The sequence below is a fragment of the Eutrigla gurnardus genome, assembly GCF_963514095.1.
Source record: "Eutrigla gurnardus genome assembly, chromosome: 13".
Lineage (NCBI taxonomy): Eukaryota > Metazoa > Chordata > Actinopteri > Perciformes > Triglidae > Eutrigla > Eutrigla gurnardus.
The window spans coordinates 1,963,989-1,985,840 of NC_139936.1; the positions used below are offsets into that span (position 1 = coordinate 1,963,989).

At 42.3% G+C, this 21,852-nt stretch overlaps 1 protein-coding gene across 5 annotated transcripts in view; it reads right to left on the reverse strand.

Moving 5' to 3' along the window:
* ncor2 (nuclear receptor corepressor 2) overlaps positions 1-21,852 on the reverse strand; it is an 87,448-nt gene that overhangs the window by 60,304 nt on the left and 5,292 nt on the right. For all 5 annotated transcript variants that reach the window (XM_084023940.1, XM_084023937.1, XM_084023939.1 and 2 more), the window contains exons 2-4: positions 8,787-8,982; positions 7,885-8,000; positions 2,982-3,159 (exon numbers count right to left, since the gene is read on the reverse strand). In XM_084023940.1, the coding sequence (XP_083880066.1) occupies positions 2,982-3,159; positions 7,885-8,000; positions 8,787-8,891 (399 nt within the window). In that variant the 5' untranslated portion in view covers positions 8,892-8,982. The remainder of the gene's footprint in view (positions 1-2,981; positions 3,160-7,884; positions 8,001-8,786; positions 8,983-21,852) is intronic.

Below are 21,852 nucleotides of genomic sequence, written 5' to 3' on the forward strand. Positions count from 1 at the left end.
GAAATAATTGGCTTTGGTAATATATTTTGTCATGTGCTTGTGGTTCACGCTTGTTCACAGATATTATTCATTCCCATAAACACAGCATTGCTGATGAATTTTTTTAATGTATCTACAAAAATGAGAAATTCACTCCCCTGCCCACGTACTTGATTGGATTCTTATTATATTGTAATTCATTCATATCAAGCTGTTCAGTGTCATCTCAAAGAGTCTCTCCTCAGCACAGCATTATGTGTTCAAATTCTATACTAGTAGAATGAGTATGAAGGGGAATTATAGCATGAATTATGAAGTGCTGAAATTTAATCTTGTAAAATTTTGTTTTTTGGCAAGAAACCTTCAGAAATACCGTTGTATGAAGGAGATTTTTTCCCAGTAATATAAGATATTAGAGAAGGAATAATGACTCATTTAACTTCCTAAAACCAACTTTAAGCAACTTATAATACATCATTTAAAACTACAAATGCTATAGCATTTAAGAAGAGATACAACCACTAATGTCCTACTCATCTGGATAGTGTCTTTTATGCAAATAACCACTGTAGATGGCAATAAAGTAAAGGATAACGTTTAGAAATGTACAGTTTACATTGACTTTGTCACTGATGTGATTATTTGTCGGGACAGTAGAGAGGGAAGTTAGTCCGGAGCCTTGCTGTCGATTCTAGTGCTTAAAATTAAAATTGTAAATCAGCAACAATCTGCAGGTCAGACTTTAAAAAATCTAATTAAATCAGCCAATAAAAAATTAAATTGGTGAGCCTCTTATTCCATCCATCTTCTACCTCGTATCCTGTATTCAGGGTCACGGGGGGCTGGAGCCGATCCCAGCTGTGAGCCTCTTATTATGTTTCATATTTTACACCTTCTTCATCAGGTTTCCAGTCAGAGAAAGTAAAATGTGCGTGGTTCTGATCACAGTTCAGTTATGAAAGCTGCTGCCCACGCTTCCAGCAGAACACTCCGTCCCACCGGACCAGAGGAGGAGGTTGTACCTAAGAAGTAGTTTAGCTGCCTTCATTGACAGTCAGCAACAAAGCTAGGAGACGAGAGCTGCACTGCCCTTCTCGCTCCATTACCCCCCTCCACCTCCATCACACTTAGTTTGGTGCTTGATCATTTTGAGACTCTCAAAGCGGTTTGTAAAAGTTTACAGCCTGCTGCTGCATTACTCAACAAGGCAGCCAAATAACACAGTGCTATCAATGACGAAAGGCACATACACATTTATCTGAGATAAACTAATACGAAGTCAGCACAGCCCGTTTATTCATTGGTCTGTCTGTAGTCACGGATGTGAGCCAGCTAACACAGATCCATTTACATAGACCAGCAAAGGTTAGACCAGCATCACTGTGTTGGTTGGAATCGGTTCAAAGCTACATTTGTCACATGTGGATTTGTACAACGGTATAAAAATCACAGGCAGCACCGCCAGGACCAGAAAGCTTCAGATAATAACCAATTGGTGACGTCACCATGACTACGTCCACTTCTTATATGAGGTCTATGCTCACTCTTGGAGCGTGCATGGAAAATGACCCTCCAAGTCTCTCAGTCTAATCTGATCTTATTACCTTATATATACTAACAACAAAAGCAGGATAACCGCACTGTGCTGTACACGGTTACAAAACGTTTTCTCCTTCTCTCGACTCCACGTGAGTCATGATACAAGAGTCTGATACTAGCGGCCTCCTCCCTCTTTTCTTGTTGCTCTTTGTCTCTTCCCCCTCCCTTCTCCACTTTCACCTCCATCCGTGCCTCTCCACACTTGCCCTTTGCCTTATTTCCAGTTGCATCGTTCCCCTCCATCCACTATCATTTGCTGCACTCGTTTCCGTGCAGTGATTTCATGCGACTTATATAATGGGTTTACGGCCCTCTGTGCTCTGAGGGGAATTACTGGCATTCCTGAATATTTCCCCTGCTAGCTTAAGAGTCAATGTTCCTTCCCCCCCTGTACCCTCCATTATTGGTGTATCTATTTACCATTCCTTGGCTGTACGCCTCCCATGGCAGTTTGAAGCAGTCTTGTCAGGAACACCTCCCCATCAGCGCACTTCAAGCAAGTCATTTTGATGTGCAGCTCACACCGTTTCATCCCCAGCCCTTTGAAATCTAGGTCAGCTCTATTATTTATTAATTGCTGCTTCACAGCTCCTTCCTCGTCTTCACACTGCTGCAAACAGACCTCCAGATCCGACAATGCACAATCTCAATCTGCAGCTCCTGGTGATTTAAATATCATTAAGTCCTTTGTGGCTGTAAAAGGAGACTGGCAGGATTCATTCATACTTTTTTTTTTAATAGATTCATGGAATAAAGTTGTTATATTACGTAAAAATAAGCGGTCACCTTTTACACACTATGAATCATCATTTCTTTAAAACTCCCGGATAGCTATTTCCCAAAACACTGGCAAATTACTGACATTAAAGTGTTACGTCTGTATTTTGTCTTCTTGAAGATAAACATTAAATTACTTATGTGGTGGAAATCTGTAAATAGACCAAGCAACCAGAGTCGGGTTGATGGAAATGTTGCAGTGTCTGGCTATGATGAAACATGCAGACATAGTAACGGGGAAATAAAACACTTAAGATAAGATTTGGGGCTGATTCATAAAAAATTAAATTAAAAATCTAGACATAATAAACTGCTGTTAATTTTTCATTTTTTAAGTATAAGTGTTGGATAATTTGTTTTTCATACACCAACGATTTTATCCACAAGTAAGGCAGCAGAATGTGCCTTGATTATGGATGGATGGATGGATGGATAGATACTTTATTGATCCCCTAGAGGAAATTCAGGACATTGAACACAATATGAGGTGTATATTTTAGTAAGTTATTTGGAAAATACAATAAAGATAATTTATTGTAATTGATAATTGACTGTTTGTTGCCATGTCTCTCTGTAATCCATAAAGTGTCATTTGTAAATACTGTGTCCTAATAGTGACTACTGACCTTGGCCATGTCCTCAGCCCCTCCCATAGGCAGTTGTGGCCGGTGGGCCGAAGGTCTCATCATAGAATCTGCTCCCATCTCTAAACGAGGCCTTTTGATCTCCGCGTACTCCACCTCCGATTGGCCGCTGGGCTCGGCCAGGTACATGTGCTCATAGCGGATATGCTGTTCTTGTCCTCTGAAAAAATACAAAACAGGGACGATGAGTGAAACAGTGAGCTGAGGCGGCGCGTCGTTTATTATATAAACATTCCATTTTATTGATATAACAGTCGGTGTGAATGACAGAAGGTTTAACTTGTCTGCAACATAAAAAAACACATTTAAACACTCATTCTACCACCACACCAAACCCAATTAATACAGACAATAAGTAAGGCTATAAACACTGTTGTCTCCTTCCCACGGAGCCGACAGGAAAGCCGTTTTGTTGGGTTATTAGGCGGGGTAAGTGAGCCGCTGACAGAATCTATAAGCAATCTATGAAGCCTTCACCTCGGGACGCTCCCAGCCAACCCGGAGACGGTTGCACCGCCACAGAGGAAATGTACCGTGGAGAAGAGCTAAACTGTGGTCGTTAAAGGCAAACACCGTCTTCTGAACACCAGACGAGGCCTGGTGCAGGTTTTCTGTTTAAACACGACGGCCTGATACCGGCTGCATTCAACCACACAAAGACACATTCAAACAAAAGCACAAGATGACAGTTACAGCCGGAGATCAGGCTGACCTAAATCTCACACACACACACACACACTAACACACAAGCCAGCTGGCTTGATTTGAGTTCAAAACTGAATCATCATAAAGTAATCAAAGAAACATTTTTTTTCCTGCAAAATGGAAACATGTAATTGGTCACTCAGTCGTGGAAAGTGGAAAGAAAGGAAATTGGAAATGGTGACTCACTGTAACACTACCATCTAATGGTTTTCAATTTAGCAGCATATGGTAGAGCAGGTCTTGTGTGGGGTTTTGCAGACATTGCTAGGTAGTGTTAGCCAAAAAATAAAATGGGGGAGGGGGTTGTTTTGGCTTGCAGTAGGAGCTCCGGCGCTCCCTATACAGTACCCCAAAAGCAGAAGCGATGTGGCTGGCCGGCCTGGAATGCTAACAATTACACTAACAGCCGACGGAGGAGGGGGGCGCACCATACTGTAACGTGATCTGGTCATGATCTGCTGCATGTGTGGGTCTAGTAGGAACCACATTCTGCATGTGTTCATCATTGGGAAGGGGGGAGGGGGCATGCAACATGCTAGAGTGCACCAGTAAAATGGAGCCTTGGTGTGTAGTCAAATGACAGCTTCTGAATGTTACCAGCACCAGCTTCTTAGCTTCAGAACATTTTATTAGCCCACTTGTAAATGGCTCTCTGTTCCTTTCTGGACGGGTTTCTCCAGTCTGCCCTGGAGGCAGATGCCAGAATGTCAGCGACTCTGCTGCCAGTGTCAAAATGGATGTGGCTTGTGAAGAGGAGAGGGAAAACACAACCATAATTGCTGGTACAGGCCCACAATGGCCTAGTGTGTGGTTTCTTTATGTGCCAAAGACCATGGTGCCTGTCTCTGCCTGGCAGGGGTGCTGCAACGTTTGAGACCATCCTCCGACTCGACCCGAGGTTTATATAAGACAGATATGTCATGTCACTTATGTAACACGCCGGGCTGAATCTGCATGTTAAAGGTGTCATGGGGGTGCCGAGGAAAGGATTGATTGCTTAAACAGCACCTTAAAAAACAGGGTGCCAAAATGAATACCCAGATGGTGTGTGACTACCCCCTCCCTCCCTCCCCAGAATGCATTTTTCTCACTCATTCAGTCGCACACTTCCTCATCTCCATAGAGGGTTGGCACTTACATAATCACATCATCAAGCTCTAGCCCACCTCCCCCCTTCTCCCCCACCAACTCCCCCTTTTCTTTCTCCCTCTCCCTCTTGTGAGCGTGCAGAATAATCTGATCCCTGGGGAGGATTTGTCTGGAGGATGAGAGAAAGAGATGTGTGTGGAGGTGGTGGTGGTGGTGGGGGTGGAGGAGAACACAACAGCCCCATTTCTTTCTTACTGGTTGGGGCCCCATTACCACAGGAACGGAGATCATGTGTGCTGATAGCAGCAGACTGTTATTGTGAAAGCACCACGGTGTTTCTCTGCGTTGCTCCCGAGAGGAGCAGCAGCTCCACAGCTGTGCAGGAGCAGGGAGGCTAGCGGAGAGAGGAGCCAGGCTACACTGCACCACAGCTGGGATGAATGAAGCTGGCTAAGTGCACAGAAGAAGAGGGGGGACTGGGTGGAGTCCAAAGACCTTAAGCCCTCAACTTTTCTCTTCATATTGCTGAACAAAAAAAAACCCCACATTAACCAAATGGCCAAAACAGTCGGGGAGTTTTTCAAAAAACACTTAATGCTGGGTACTGGAAGAAATTAAAGCTATCTTCTAAAAATGGAAAAAGCAAATCGATTCCTAGATGGATCATAATTGGCTTCTGAACGGCACTTATCAGAATTAAAAGGGTTTCCTTTTGAAATAATAATTACAAATTAAAAACAAATCATGTCAGTAAAACACACAAAGGGTTTCTAAAAATCCCCACACCGTCATAGAAACATGACATAATACCCAAATGTTTGAAAAGACACTGACGTAACGTTGCAAACATACTGAGGTCTGAACTCAGGATAAATAAAAAATAGTTCATGATATCCTCTTTTAAAATTGCTCATTTGTTTCACACAAAAAAGGATTTTCACAAAAAAAAGCACGTTTTTATTCTGTGATGCAATAAAATATATTTCTCTTTCTTAAGAAAATGTGAGATGAAGTGATTCCAGGGTTGTTTGAGTTCATGTCATCACATGTCTAGTCTGAACAGAAACCTCAGAATAATTTCACTTCCACCACGAATCAAAGTTCACGGATACATAACAAGAATAATCCCAGCTATTGTAAAAATGCATTTTGCATTATGGCACCACATTAGTTTGCAGCCTATTCTCTGTTCTGGGCAGAAGAGAAACCCTGTCATGTGGTTTCTCTGCCTTGTTATGCTCGCTCTAAAATGTATTCACTCCCTTTCTCAAGAAGCCTGGGTGATCTCAGACAGATGGGAAGAGGCGGAGTGACGGAGATATTGCCTGGAGTAAAGGAGGAGGATGAAACAAACAACTAGCACGACGGCTCACAAATGACTATACTGTTGTGGTTTTCTGACCTGTAATAAGGGTTTAAATTGGGATCATTAACCAAATAGCATATTTTCACCTTTTCTTCAGTCTCAGACAATTAAAGAGAAGAGGACACTTAGATCTGTCATACTGAGAAAGAGATAATGCATTCCTTAAAGGAATGCCATGTGACATTATCTGTCAGGATCTGAACAACACTCAGCTTTGCTAGAAATGGAGACATGGTGTGCATAGATTGAAGCATTGCCAAGGCCAGAATTACACTATTCAGACTCTGAATGAGAATGTAAGAATGAGGGCTTCAGAGTGGATTTTAAGCCCTCTAAAGGAATGCTGAAGGCCTGATATATTCAAACTGAAAGGACTCCCCACCCACAGACGCCTGCCAGCGAGACCAGCGGTTTATTTCACAGTCTCCACAAAGAGCGTGGGCTAACTGCTAGTCTCCCCTTGTGATATAACGGGTTATTTTTTCATCTCAACGGAAAAAAAACAACTCCACTTTCTACGCTGTAGAAGTTGCACGAGGCATCGGCCTTGCAGAATGAGGCATCACTTCCACTGAGGGCGACGGCCAAAGCACCACTTTATTTTTGAATGAAGGTTGTCCATATATCAGACGCTGGTAGGAAGCAGTTGATCAGTGTTCTCATATTGTGGGCTAGGCTATGCTAACTGTTAAACAGGACCAACACACAGCTCTGGCCTTTACATAGTAGACTATAATCCCATCTGATTAATACTTAAAGACGCCGACACAACACGCCAACAACCACACACTGTGACAGAGTCATTCTACCATCTGCTGTCTGCTGCTATAATTCCATTTTGTTCCAGAGGCTGGGGGGGGGGGGGGGGGGGGTGCAAATTATTTCACATTAGAAGGACTCCACACCTGACCTACAGTACACGTAAGAAATATCCACCATCGCATTTCAAGGCAAAATCAAACTAAACTGCTTCCTGCATGTTTTAACTTATGCAAGAAAAATCGGCCATGACAATCAACTGACGAGAAGAAAAAAAAAAGATTGCTGTGACTTATCTGCTGTGCATCATGCAGAATTCATGACATGCACATAAATAATTCACAAGTACTCATCAAGACTCATCCTCAAAAAAAAGCATGGCTACATAAATAATAAACAACTTTGGTAGGTACACGACCCGAGTCTCCGGGGGGAAAGTACTGTACATACAATGCTTTGGCTGACTTACTGTTGGTCTATAGAAGAAGGCAGAACTCTGCAAGCTCCATTGCCCCGCAGAGCCGTTTAACACAACATTACAGAGGAACGGCTTGCGGGTGCCAATTACATGAGGATTACACTGGGGGAGGGTTAACAGGCACAGGCTTTAGTAGAATAATACTGCATAAAAATGCAGCCTGCATGTTGCTTCCATTGAACATGCTTTGCCCCTCAGCCATGGAGACTCAACAAGGACCAATACCTTAAAAAGGAGTCATTGGTATTTACATTGACTGAGCATGAATGACCACATGAAAAAATCAGGGCAGAGGCCCTGAGGCTATTTTTTATACTGTCAATATCACAAATGCCACCCTTAATAATAATAATACATTTAATTTATAGCGCTTTTCTGAGTAGGTGATGTAAAAACTGCTTTCATTAAAAGCAATAGGAATTTAAAACACCCTGTCAATCCGCTGCTTTGAGAGAATCCACGTTTGTAAAGGAGCACGGTGCACCTACCGCTCATTGCCCGGCTGGAACTCCGACAGTAGGGAGGGCCGACGGCGATGGGGCTGGGTCAGGTGGGAGCTGTAGTCCCTGGCATGATGAGCGTGGTAGTCCACCAGTCCCACCTCCTGCAACACAAACACCAAGTTGTCAGCACGGAACCACATATCTGCATTCATCCCTTCTCCTTGAGAATGATGCAATGGCCGCAAGATTTTAGAAACATTTGAACATTTCTTCCCAATCCCCTGCCTTATTTCTTCTGTAACATCCAGTCATTCTCTCTCTCAAGCTCTCATTTCTCCCTCTCCTCAAGAAGTGTGAGAACCCATGCAGCTACTGTAAATTTAGGGATTGTGGGACAGGACCTGTCAACCTTAATCTCATCCTGAATGCAATGACAAGAGGAAGTGGTCGGATTAACTACAGGTGCAGCTGTGGAGATCCGGGGGGGTAAGCCTTCTCCTGCCATGCAAGAACAAAAAAAAAGGGCCTGAACACTGGAGGTCAACGTATGAACTTCAACATGGGCTAGAGGCCTCTGCTTTGAAGCACGCTTTGTCCCCGATGATACGTGGAGGAACATAATCTCGATAATTAGGAGAACTTGGTGGAAATAATGGGGAAGGCCTTAAAGTGACTCCGTGACGACAACATGAACTGTCAACTCAAACATCTAATGAAGTAACAGCTCTGTGTGCACAACATTGAAACCTGGGGATGTTTCTGTTGGAAAAACACCAGTGGAGGCCCCGGGGTCAGGCCCTATCCAGTGGGTCAGACTAATGCCTAGTTTACTAAATATTCAAGCAGGCAGTGCCATAGCTACCATACCAATAAAAAGGGTTTCACCTATAAAAAAAACAGGTGGATCCATTGGATCCATGAAACACATTGTGTGCCAGGCATCTTACCGTGTGCGCCCTTTGCAGCTGCAGTGGTAGACTGGCAGGGTTTGGCAGTTGCCGTGTGTCCACAGTCCTCCGGCCCGGCTGCACAGACTGGGGGTGAGAGGACATGCTGGCACAGCCGCTTCCTCTACAGGCAGGAAGTGGGTGTGGATGCAGAGCAGATGCCGTGCATTATTGGCTGTTTCGCTTAGCCAGCAACCTGCAGAGGGGAGAAGGGAAAAAACATGAGTTTCTGTAGCGGGTGGGATTGCCTCGAATGTTTTTACCTGCAGAAAACAAGCATTAAACATTATGCAATAATAATGACAAGGGGTGAGTATTGGCAAGAACTTCACGATACGATACGTATCATGATACTTTGGTCACGATACGTATCACGATATTGTGATATAAATAAAGATGAGAAAGTACCTGTATATGTACATCAGATGATATGGATCAGAGGACAAATTGAGTCAAAACTATTTCATTCAAAACAGCCATTTTATTAATTCCCATGAAATTCACTGGAATAAATATTGAAAATAAAATGAAAAAGGATAAAGTACTGCATTCACAATGCGTCTAAACATGAATCTTTTTTTTTTTTAATTGATCTTTGGAGTTGAAAAATCGATATTGTATTGGGCGGCAAAGTATCGCGATATATTGCCGTATCGCTATTTTTACTACCCACCCCTAATAATGACATTTGCTTGGAACGGTTTGATGTCTTCTGGGTAGCACCTCCAGAGTAGTAAGGTTAAAAGTGTGTGTCTCCGTCTGCTCCGGATATCAGAATGTCATCACCTCCCTACCACAGCTGCCCCTCCCCATTGATCCCAGTAAAGGAGTGAGAGACCCTGCACCTGCTAGACTGAACCACTCACTTCACTGCTTACTGAATGGCCCACTGTCCTCACACTGGGGACTCACAGACAGAGGCCAGCCAAGGCAAGCAGCTAGCCCGCAAACCAAAAATACTCTCGAGTTTAATGGAGCTTTACAGCCAACGTAAATAACTCAATGACGGACAGAGATGTAGGAGTTGTGAGTCGGGCACTAGAGCAGGGGTCTCCGACAAGTAGCTCCATCACCGTTTGGGGGTGGGCCAGGTTCAGAGAAAGCTTTCTATCCCAGCAAATTCAGACACACCACCAAGTTCCAACGTTAATATGTTAGACGTAGGCCTGGGTGGTATCCGTGTTTTTCACACCAGGGAATCCGTATATAAAGATGTGGCCTGACCGATTTATTGGCCGATATTAGCCTATAACAGTCCATTTTTCGCAGCCAAGATATTTATACGTTGGATTCTCAGTTAAATTACATCTACCCTTTAGCGGAGGGAAAAAAGAAAGAGAGGAGGAGGGATCCCTCCTCGTCCCACCGCCCAGGCCTCCTCAGCGGACTCGGACATTAAGGGCGTGACAGTCAGTAAAAGCAACGGTGTCTGCCACTTCACTGAAGCCCACGGCAACGTTTCATGGTATTTTCTGGCTGATAGCCAAAGATAAAGGAGCTGAAAATACAACAATCTGTTTACCAAACCAACAAAGAAGAAGGCCAACACAAGAACAGAAACTTCATTTAGTGGCACATGAGATCTAGTTCAACAAAAACAAAACAACAAAAATCAGCATTGAGACAAAATTCAGTTCAGCCGGTTGAACCAGTGAAAGCCTCTGGACTCGTACTCGCGACATGCGTCCCTTTCACTGCTGACGGAGACAAAGACATCAGGACTGACGGATGATGCCGATGTCTCGTAGCTCATGTTGCAGCGCTGTGCGAGCCACACAAGAGGAAGGGAGGCAGAAATATGGGCACTCAAAATAGTGCTGATCACAATCTTGACAAGATAGCAAAGTGCTCTCGGTGCGCTACGATTTTATAAACTGAAAGGCAACGCCAAGACCACGAGACAACCTCACACCAAAAGAGTCCAAAGCCTTTTATTTTGTAGATGACAATGACTGAGATTTTAATCTAAATGTTAATTGTTCGAATAAAGAACGTGTAGAGGATAATGATAGCCGCAATCAGTGAATAAACAAAATACAAGATCTTTGATTATACATTTAATAAATCAATCATTAATAGGATATCCTCTGAATGTTTGTTTTCATACATTTGATCTTGTAACTAGATCAACATGGTTTGTTTAATTTAGGTGCTTCCTTATTTTGATGATAACAAGTAATCCAAATGACATCGCCTGCCACAAAAGCTTCACTGTCTACTGAGGGACCAGTCTATTCTTTAATAGTCTTTTATGCTTTTAGTTTGCTGGTCTTTACAAACAGATGGTATTCATGAACGATTTGTACGTGGAGAACAAAATGCTGCAGTTCAGTCAGGGCAGAACGAGACAACGATTCCACTGAGCAACGGTTGATGAGCAATCGAAGAAATCACCAAACATTGGTGGAGAAACTGGAAGCTTAGCATGAAAATGTGTTCCTGCTGCAGTGACGAGAGCACAACGTGTCGCTTGACGATAGTAACAGAAGGTTTGCCCGGGTTGGAACCGGATCAGTGAATATCACTGTAAATGAAACTGATCAAAGACTGAATTATCTTGAATAAACTAGAACATGATTTTTGGGAAGAGAAATTGCTGTTGGCTTTTGCAAATGTATGTTTTGGCGCACAAAAATCAAGCGAGTGCCACGTAGTCCCATTATTTTGTAGAGAAAAGGCTGAAAACTCCACAGCCAACAACTCGAAAACTAGGAAACTCACACCGAAACAATCAAGCCGGATAAATAGCACTACATGCAAGAGGAAAAATATGCATTTTTGATGCGCTTCCAGCACACGGACCTCATTATTCTGTAAATAAAAATGATTCTCAATGATACTTTTAAACCTAAATGTAACAATTTTAACTGAAAACTGAAGACTATGTTGAAGTCTCAGCTAGGGATGCAAATATATATATATATATATATATATATATATATATATATATATATATATATATATATATATATATATATATATTTAAATGTATTATTAAGATATACAAGATTGATGATCAACTTATTTAAGATTATTTTGTTGATGATAATGCAATACAAATATTTGGGGCGAGACACTGAACCCCAGACTGAAGGCTGAGCATTCAGATTTCATCCTAATGACAAAGTGTGTGTGTATATATATGTGTGTGTGTGTGTGTGTGTGTGTGTGTGTGTGTGTGTGTGTGTGTGTGTGTGTGTGTGTGTGTGTGTGTGTGACGGGGTTTAAGTAATGACCTCCGCAGCCAGAAGTTAGAGAGCACTTTTAATAGCACGGTGAACATTAGTAGCACATGGTGCGACATCGCTGGCATATTATAATCTATATAGCAGAATGCCAGTGTTCCTGTCGTCTCCGTCGTACGGCTGTTTACTGCAGTACAAAGAAGGGCAGTAGTATCTACCCTTCCTTCCTGCCCCACTGTCACAAACACAACGTGTCACTTGATTTCAGTTACGCAAAAAAGGACTCCGTTACAAGAGGCTGGACAGGGCTCTGGCTTTAAAGAACAGAGGAGCTCTGTAAACGCTCTCAGGGAGGCCACAAGACACACAACACGAAGCCTGAACTATGCATGCAGTTATTAGGTAGTAAAAGAAATATCCATATATCAGCAGATATATTTATATGGTTGTACACTATAGACTGTATAGAAGAAGTGGACAGTCAGGATTTTGAAGTCTTAAATTTGGTAATTTGGCTGTTGTCATCTTGAATTTCTGCAACCAATGAACAGAAATGATCATATTTGGACTGTGGAAGATTGACCAATGGATGTGATGAACACAAGCGACGGAGCCGCACCTCGAAGCAGCAACCTTCCTGGATCTGGATCCATCTGGATTCTGGTGTGAAGCTGCTAGCAAAGTTAGCTTAATAATTCAACATAAACTTGACTCTAAATGGACCATAATGTTCTAAATGAACATCATGCTGGATTGAAGAAGACTTGAAACTAGAGATTGAGACCATAAACTCATGTTTACAATGTTTACTGAGATAATACATCAAGAGAGAAGTAGGACCATTTTCTCATAGACTTCTATACAACCAGAGAGGAGTCGCCCCCTGGTGGCCAGCAGAGAGAAGTAGGAGCATTTTCTCATAGACTTCTATACAACCAGAGAGGAGTCGCCCCCTGGTGGCCAGCAAAGAGAAGTAGGACCATTTTCTCATAAACTTCTATACAACCAGAGAGGAGTCGCCCCCTGGTGGCCAGCAGAGAGAAGTAGGACCATTTTCTCATAGACTTCTATACAACCAGAGAGGAGTCGCCCCCTAATGGCCAGCAGGGAGAATGACAGTTTACGGCACTTCAGCTTATGTTTGCTTCATGTTTCAGAACAGGATCTTGGAATTTTTTTTGCAACAATCTGTCAAATGTGGTAATTAAACACTGTTGTTAAATACCACATGTAATGGTGGCAATAGGTTTTACACTTTAGCAACTTTATTGTCCAAAATAACATCACTGCACTGAAACTTTGGAATTAAAGACATAATAAAAGGGCAAGTAAGCTACTGCCACTACACCAAGGGCAGGTTTATGCAGAATACACACCGTTTTCCTGCATTTTAAATATCTTCAAATGTATAAATAATAATAAAAACATTTAACTGCAAATAATGTGGTTAATGTGTTTTGTGGGGAAGGCCTATAAAAATGAACACACTCCAGACTTTCTACTGCCAATCCAACAAGCCATTTAGAAACTTTAACTGAATCGTACATCTTTATTATGTAGTTTGCATTGTGTGCTCTATTCCATATTCCAAATAGCTGATTTTTCATTTCAATATATCAAAAACTCAAAGTAGTAAGGATGAGGGTATTTTTGCTCCATGAAACCTGTCATAGGCCTGAATGAAAAGGGAACAAAATGAGGTACCGGTCCTGCTGCAGGTAATAGTGGTAATAAGACCTAGAAAAGATGCCACACAGTGAGAAAATGTTAAAATAATGACGGTTAATTATGGATGAGTTAGGGGGTTTCGCCTTTGTGTCAAGGAGTCTAAACCACGGCTCCAGCCTTTTTAACAAACTGGTGCACGCTCGTCTTCTGGAGACAGACCTGCATAAACAGACCACACAAAGGGAAGTGCTAAAGTCCTTGAGCAGACCTCACTGCTGGTGAAATACTAGATGAGGGAAAACTCGTGAAATTGACATAGCATACAAATATGCTCAACAAAGAGCCAAAAGAGGCCAGCGAGACAAAGAGGAGGGTGAGATAAGCCACCCTCCTCGGTAGCCTCTCTTTGATGACCCTCCAGTCCGGAGAGATTCCCCTGAGAAGGACAAAAAACAAGTCTGAAGGCAAGTCACAAGATCTGCAGAGGACAAAAAAAAAACCTGAATCAAGATGAGAGGGCCAACACAATGAGAGAGCTTTGACATAAACTCTGAGGCGAATGGGGCCTTTCCAGACGAGAGGCTAAACACATGCAATGGCACTGTTACAGACACCCACAGGCAAGTCAATGGCTCGCTGCCAAAACTGGGAATGAACCCGGTCACCTCACTCCCTCTCGCTCTAGCGTGCTTTCCTTCTCCCCTCTCTTGTGCTTTCGTCTTCACGGAGCAGAGCGGGCCTCAGCCCTCGGCGGTGCAAGCCAATATTTCATCCTCTTACCCCCCGCGCTCCCCCCTCTCCATTTTAGGAATGGCTTTGGAAATACTAGCACGGAGCACAACAGACGGCTTCCAGCCTGCCGAGGAGAGCGGGAGGACCGACTTCAAACAACAGTTTAATTCTACTCACATAAACAGTTAATCAAATCAATGGCTGGTCTGACTTGGCCAGCCGCGTCGAAAAATTACATCGGATTCAAAAGCTTGTGACAGGTTTTTGTTTGTTGTTTTTTTTTTTGCATCATCGGGACGGCAATCATGCACATGCGATTTCAGAGGAGGAAAAAAAACACAATAGGGTATTGAGCCCAGCCAAACGAGATGAAGGCTGCAGTCAAATGCATGGAGCTGTTGTGAAAGGGCAGATGAGTGAACTGTAATGGGCATAAGGCTTGGGTCTGGGAACAACATCAGAAGTCTATGAAGCAGCGCCGAGCTGTTGGGAGGGGGGCTGCTAGGACTCTCAGCCGAGGAATGTGGCACCCTGTCAGGTCTCATAAGGATTTATCTACCTGGAGCCTCATTACCAAAAGGCTCTGGGACAATGAGGCTCTCTGCCTCCATGCTGAATGAGGGCTGGACCGAGCATGTCACCATTATGCAAAATAATGTCATAATACTGGTATGGCTTTATGTTTTGTTTAGAAACAAATATTTTTATTGCAACATTTTTTTTACTGAACATCCTTTTTAGTAAAAAACAATCAAATAATTTTAAAATAAGATGAAAAATGATTTTCAAGCAAGCCATTGTGAATGTGGAAATAATGTCCTGGCTTTGTATTTTTCTACAGAGAAACATTGGTACGGACAGTCAGCACCTAACAGTCATTACAACTAAATCTTGATTAACATGGAAACAAAGCTCTCACAATTAATCCACTGAAGCTCTGCTACTGGGCACCCAAGAGGTTTTATAAGGCCAGGGTGCAGAAACAAGGTCAATGTGTTTGTTAAGCACAGTTTCTCAAGAAAGACTCCGCTTTAACACGTAAGCCTTTCCAACTGACCTCACCCATTCTCTCTTTTATCAAAATGATCTATGCGGTTCTCCGTCAGTAAGACTGCGACTACACAGGCTGCCATGCAAAGCCCGTTAGTGATTTGCATTTTTCATTTTGTAATACGACTGATTTCTGCTTTCAATAAAAGGAGGAGGAAGTCGAAGTGCAAAAGCCAGTACAAAAATGGGAAGGTGGTTGTAAACGCCTTTATGGTAATGGTTGGACAAGAGCAGGAAAAACACTCATAGATCAGCCTTTTATATCTCCGAGCTGAAACACACCCAAGACCATGCTGTCTGCCATGTTTTAACCTCAAACATAGCAGACAAGATGGGACAAATGCTAATAAATAACACTGCAACAACAAACTTATTTAGCTTCACCACTCAAAAATAGTGTAATATGGTCAAAAGGAATCGCAATAATCTTTAACTCCACCCTAATAAAACCATTTACTGGGAGAACAGGCAGGCAAGAGAATGAGTTACGAACAGGGAAGTAAAAGTGTGTGTGTGTGTGTGTGTGTGTGTGTGTTATACAGTGCAGCTAACGGGATGCCACGAGCTCCAAACAGAAGGAAAACCCCGAGCTGATCTCCTCTTACCTCTGCTCAACTTTCAGACAGGAAACCAGCGGTCACAACACACGGTCGGCGGATGAAGACAATGAGAGTGTGAACACCCGCAGTCAACTTTGACACGTCTGTAATTTATGTGACACAACGCGGTGCAATCATCTCGCTCGGCGGCAGCCAGTCGCACCTTTCATTCTGAGTCTGACTGAACAGCGACATAACGACTGAGAGCGAGAAATCAATACGAGTGATTGTGAAACCGAAAAAACAGAAATAGTGTTCGGATATAAACAATATTAAAATGCATTGCATAAGACCCACAACTGAATCGGTATCATACCTGCATATGACTAATGTATAGAACAGTCATACAGTCTGGTCTGTGCCGATAGATTTTAAAATAATTTCCCATCCATCCATTATCTGTGGCTGCTTCTCCTATTCAGGGTAGACATGGACCAATATCCTGGTCAAAACAACTGCAATTTGCAATATTATCCTGAAAATCATCAAATTATGCTTAAAATGGCAAACATTCCACAGTTAGATTTAGTTACGAAACAAATATTATTATTGCATTGCATTACAGATAGAAGAAATCTTTTGTGAAGATTTTAAAAGGACAAATAAATTGTGGATAAATAAAAAAAGAAAAGAAAATAGCAACAATGTGAATCTGTCCTTGATCATTCCTGGAGGCCTATTTTTAAACCAGGCTCTATTTTCCACTTCTCTACCATGACAGCGACAGCTAGAAATCTTATTCAACTCACTCGTGACCATATTCATGATCACAACTGTTTGTTTTATATATAAAATAAGGAAACAAATATATCAAATGGCAAAACTTAAATTAAATATGAATTTTATCCATCATTATAGCATGAAGAATGATCAACTGATACATTATCTGATTATAGCGATCATTAGCATTATCTCAACATATCGACTGGTGGTCGTGTCCCAAGTCAGCGGCCGCCTCCTTCGGGGGATGTGACCTCCGTGGTCTATGTCAGTCCTTCGTAGACCGCCAAGATGGCCGACCCAGCGGTCTCCGAAATGAGACGCTGCGGCGTACAGAGAAACTTCCTGTTAGCGCCACCAGCTGTTCCCAACCACACACCTTTTGGTGCTCCGGTCGCTTAGCAACTAGCTGTGGTTGAAAATAGCATAAAGGAGATAACGAATGATTAAAACGGATTATTTCTATTTTATATTACAATGAAGAGGATATGCTTCGCCGGCGGCGAATCTGGGAAAAGAAGGCCACATTAATAATAATATGCATTCAAAACGAGTCTTCGAAACGAGACCGCCTTGTCGCATTCGGTCCTCTGAAGAAAGCCGGCGCTGAATCGGGACACAGCTATGGAAAGAGGAAACCGTGGAGGAGGGAAGCGATGAGCGGGGCCAGTGATTGGCTAGGCCTGTGCCTCCAGATGTGCTCGCCCAGCTGTATCCAGGCTGGACAACAGAGCCGCTATTAGATTTCCTGTCTGTTCCCCCGCTGCCAGCCGCCTCAGCGACACTGTGTGAAATTACATAAGGCTCTCTCTCCTCCCCCTTCCTGTTGGCCAGCGTAAGGCCTCACACACACTGCACATCACACACACACACTGCACATCACACATCACACACACACACACTGCACATCACACATCACACATAGCACATCACACAGTACTCGCTCCCCACTTCCACCGACAGAATGATTCCTCTGGGCTTCTCCCACGTACGACATGAGATGCATGAGACCACAGCATGAGAGCGTGGAACTGTAGAGTTCTTGTGTGTTTGTTGAGATGAAATACAGATCTGATGACAACTTGTAACGGACGTGGCCTACGGAATTAGACATCCTCCTTCTGGGTCTTTAGAAAACAATAACTATATTGACTATAAAACGCATGCAGTATGTGTTATGATGATTGACGGGCATGGGTATCGACATTGTGGACTCTCTGGGCCCCTAAGACCTAACAGACTTCGGTTAACTATATTTGAGCAGGCTGCATCAAATTTCAAGCAAATATTTTCCACAACTTAAATGTTGAAATTAAACATCAGTTTTCTAGATATTGTCGCTGTCGGGGAGAAACCTCGGAAGTCCAAAAGGGTCATAAAGAAAAGGTCTAGAAAAAGTCCATTATTTAATCTCTAGTACAACTGGTTTAACATAACATTATCCTCAGTTGATTAAGGACCCCGAAATATTATGGCATGAATGATGAACAATCAAACACTGATTGGGGTTTAATGATCGTTCATCAATGCGCCCAAATTAACCCTCTACAGGACCCCCTCTTGGATTAACACCACGCCAAACAAACTCCTCAGGACGCTCTGATGCATCTTCACTCATAAAAATCCCTCGCCATTCTCCGCTGGCTCTGATCTCAGAACCCACCTGACATTCGGCTCTCCACGCGGAGGAGAAGGGAAATAAAACTGTAGGAGTGCACTCGTCTGCTGGGCTGACCTACTTCCTCCTCACGGCTACTGAATTATTCAGGAGCTTTGAAATGTTCTTCTGTATGGCAGCATGCAACCCGAGTGCCTCTGCTCGCTCCTCATGACAGCAACCTCACAGAGCTTCTATTTATGCATGAGAGGGTTCAAGTGTGTGTGTGTGTGTGTGTGTGCGTGTGTGTGTGTGTGTGTGTGTGTGTGTGTGTGTGCTGCCAAACACTAATGGCCATAAATGCTGGTGTTATTTACACAGACTACATACCAAACAACACATCCCAGCTAGATTTGATACACAGGGTTTTGAATTATGGACCCGAACATTACAAAACACTCGACGTCACGCCGGCAGCAGCTTGATGTTTTGATGCACTCGAGGGACTAATTTGTTCCAAACTGCACTGTCATGGATCCAGCACACATGCCAGGACAGGAGTCTAGACACGTCAAGTCAATTTCCCCTCCGCACAAGCACACCATAACCTTTAATTACACTCCACTTGGGCCTTCGTACCTTTCGCCGCTGCGTGTCACTCCTATTTCTGCTGTAAGATCGTCAACCCCCGAGGTGTTTGCCCTCAGCTGGCACTTCCAAAACGTGAAAAACAAACTGTGCAGTAACACACGATTCCTAGGTAGAGAAGTTGGGCTACTCGGGAGAGTAAATATAACACTACCCACAGCTGTAGCCTACACACAAACAAGAGCCCTGTCCTGTAACATGTTGTCATCTGCGTTGCATAACGGAGTCAAGTGAATCACTTACCACAGAGCCATTTCTAATCTCCACTAATCCGCTGTCTGCCTCTCTTTTTTGGTGTGTTTAAATATGGGTAACTGGTTTTAATGCTCCAATGCGATGGGAACCCAAACAGAAGCCTTTACGAATAATAAATGGAATTTGACTTTTAATTCATTTATAATAACACAAGAAAACTTCAAGAGATAATATAAAAGGCTTTTGGGTTTCTGAGACAGCAGTAATGGATACAAGAAACGATTTCGGTGGTGTATTCGTCTCTTTACGTACCGTTATTTTAACACAAAAGGAAGGTAAATTAAGCTTCATGTCGAAGTTAAAGGTCTAAAACCCCAGACTTCCTGTGGCACTCCTTCACACACTGCAAAAAACATTGAGGTTAAGAAACCAGTATTGTATATATCCTTTGATCATTTGACAGCTATAACACAAGTAATTAAAAGGTAGTTAAGTAACTGACAGTAGTTTGGATAAATTCCACTGAAGCACATCAATAAAATTAGAAATGCCTTCATGCTTCCAGAACTTGTTGCAACACATATTCAAAGGACTGAAAACATCAAACGTTACCACAATGCAAGAGCACAGAACAGTTTAAGATTACACTGAAGATAATAAAGCAATGTATTCAACAGATTAAAATTGTTTTTTCCCTTGCTGAATGAGTGCTAACGAGTGTTAATTAAAAGCTTCTATTCTAACAGTATACATGCAGCCTATTGGATATAGTTTGTTTATGCCTATTCTGAATAAAACTCATTAAATCTGACCCATAATGGATTTCCTAGTCATTCAAATTGTGCGTTTTTATGCAAATATCCAAATGGTGATAACAAACTAAAAGTATAACATTTAGAGTTATTGATGGTTTAGACTGACTTCAGGACAGTTCCATTATTTTTGGGGATAAAGTAAAAGTGGAGCCTGACTGTCAATTATAGTTCTGAGACAGAAAAATTGTGATAGCCCGAAAATTGGAATTGGTGCATTTCTAATTTTGGAAAGTAATTCTGCTGAATGTTAGCAGCATTTGAACAAATATGAATGAAAAACTGATAACCAAATATAATCAAACTAAGCTTGAACCTAACTTTACTTAATCATCGCCATGGCGATTACCTGCTTGATAAAAACAAAACACAGGAGTGCACAGGTAGCAGGTTCAGACAGATATGACTTTCAGGCGTCATCGCCATGCCAACTAACACAGCATCAAGTACCAGTGCGGTCTCTGAATCACAACATTATACTGCAGCTTAACAACAGGACTCACAAGACATTCACACAGAAGGCAAATACAAGGCCAGTAAAAAGGCTAATGTTTATAGAACGGACAGGTAATGATAACACATCACATACTTCTGTATGCTTTAGAGCAGCTGGTGTTCTTCAGATAATCATTGTATACAACAAACTCTCCGACAAAGAAATGAGGATCGCAGGCTTTAGTGAAGTCTCTACAACCTTTAATTTGGAGTTTAAAACATGCTCACGAAGAGCATCCAAGAAAAGGATATGTAAAGCAATCACATTTTTTAATTAGCAGTGGTATGAAATTCACAGCTTGTAACGCTCAGAATTAAGCCAGCCTTCATTAAACATTGTAATTAACTAGAGCGCTGTATTGGTTTGCTGACATTTGAGTTGCTGGGGCTTGTTTGGAGCAATATATGTAAACCTCGATGCTTACACATTCAGAATCATGTTGCTTTATTTTACAGTTAATGATTGTTTTTATTTCATGAAAAGTAGGAAGTGGTTTTCAAATTAGATTTTATGCAGACAAGTGTGGAAATGGATCAAAGTAAGATGCCGGGGTTCGTTGGGTTTGATCATTGCAAGCAGCGTCACAACATCTTGTGGCTCTTCTGAGCTCTGCAGAGGGTGCAGATGTTGAATCCATCTGACCTTTACACCCCGCTGACCCCTCAACGAGTCGCCCCAACTCCCTGTCTTTGATGACTGCACCCTAGAGGTGTAACGATTCATCCGATGCATCGATCGTCAGTCCTACCGATTCAACTAAATCAATCTGATAAAATAAATAGATCGAATGAATCGTTTTGGCTTCACCAATAATCGATATATATCGTTTAATTGTATTAATCGTGATTCTTAATTATGATTAATGTTTTAATACGTTTAAGACACACTCTCCCCTGCCAGCATGTAGTCTACTGAAAATGTTCAAAATAACTGTTTAATTACATTTTTGTATTCAGCATAAAATATTATGCAGGACTACTTTTTTATAGAATAAATATGTTAAATAAGTAATTCTGTTGTCTGTTTATTTTTTCACCTTTCAGAAGAATACAGATAGTCTCACTCACATTATTGCATGTTGATTTCATGGATATAGAATTTTGGTTACGGGTTACTGAATCTAATCGTGGTTTACAGAATCAAATCGTTACAACAACAAAAAACTGTCCTTGAATCGAATCGCCAACTACTGTATCGTTAATCGAATCGCTGTGAAGCCAAAGATTCACACCCCTACCGCACCCTAAATCTGAAAGCGAAAAGGATCTGCATGGGGGCCAATATGAGGATTTCCTCGAAACAAAATGCTGACAACACCTGGTTTTTCCATTCGGCGATCCCAGAAAATACTACTACTTCTACTA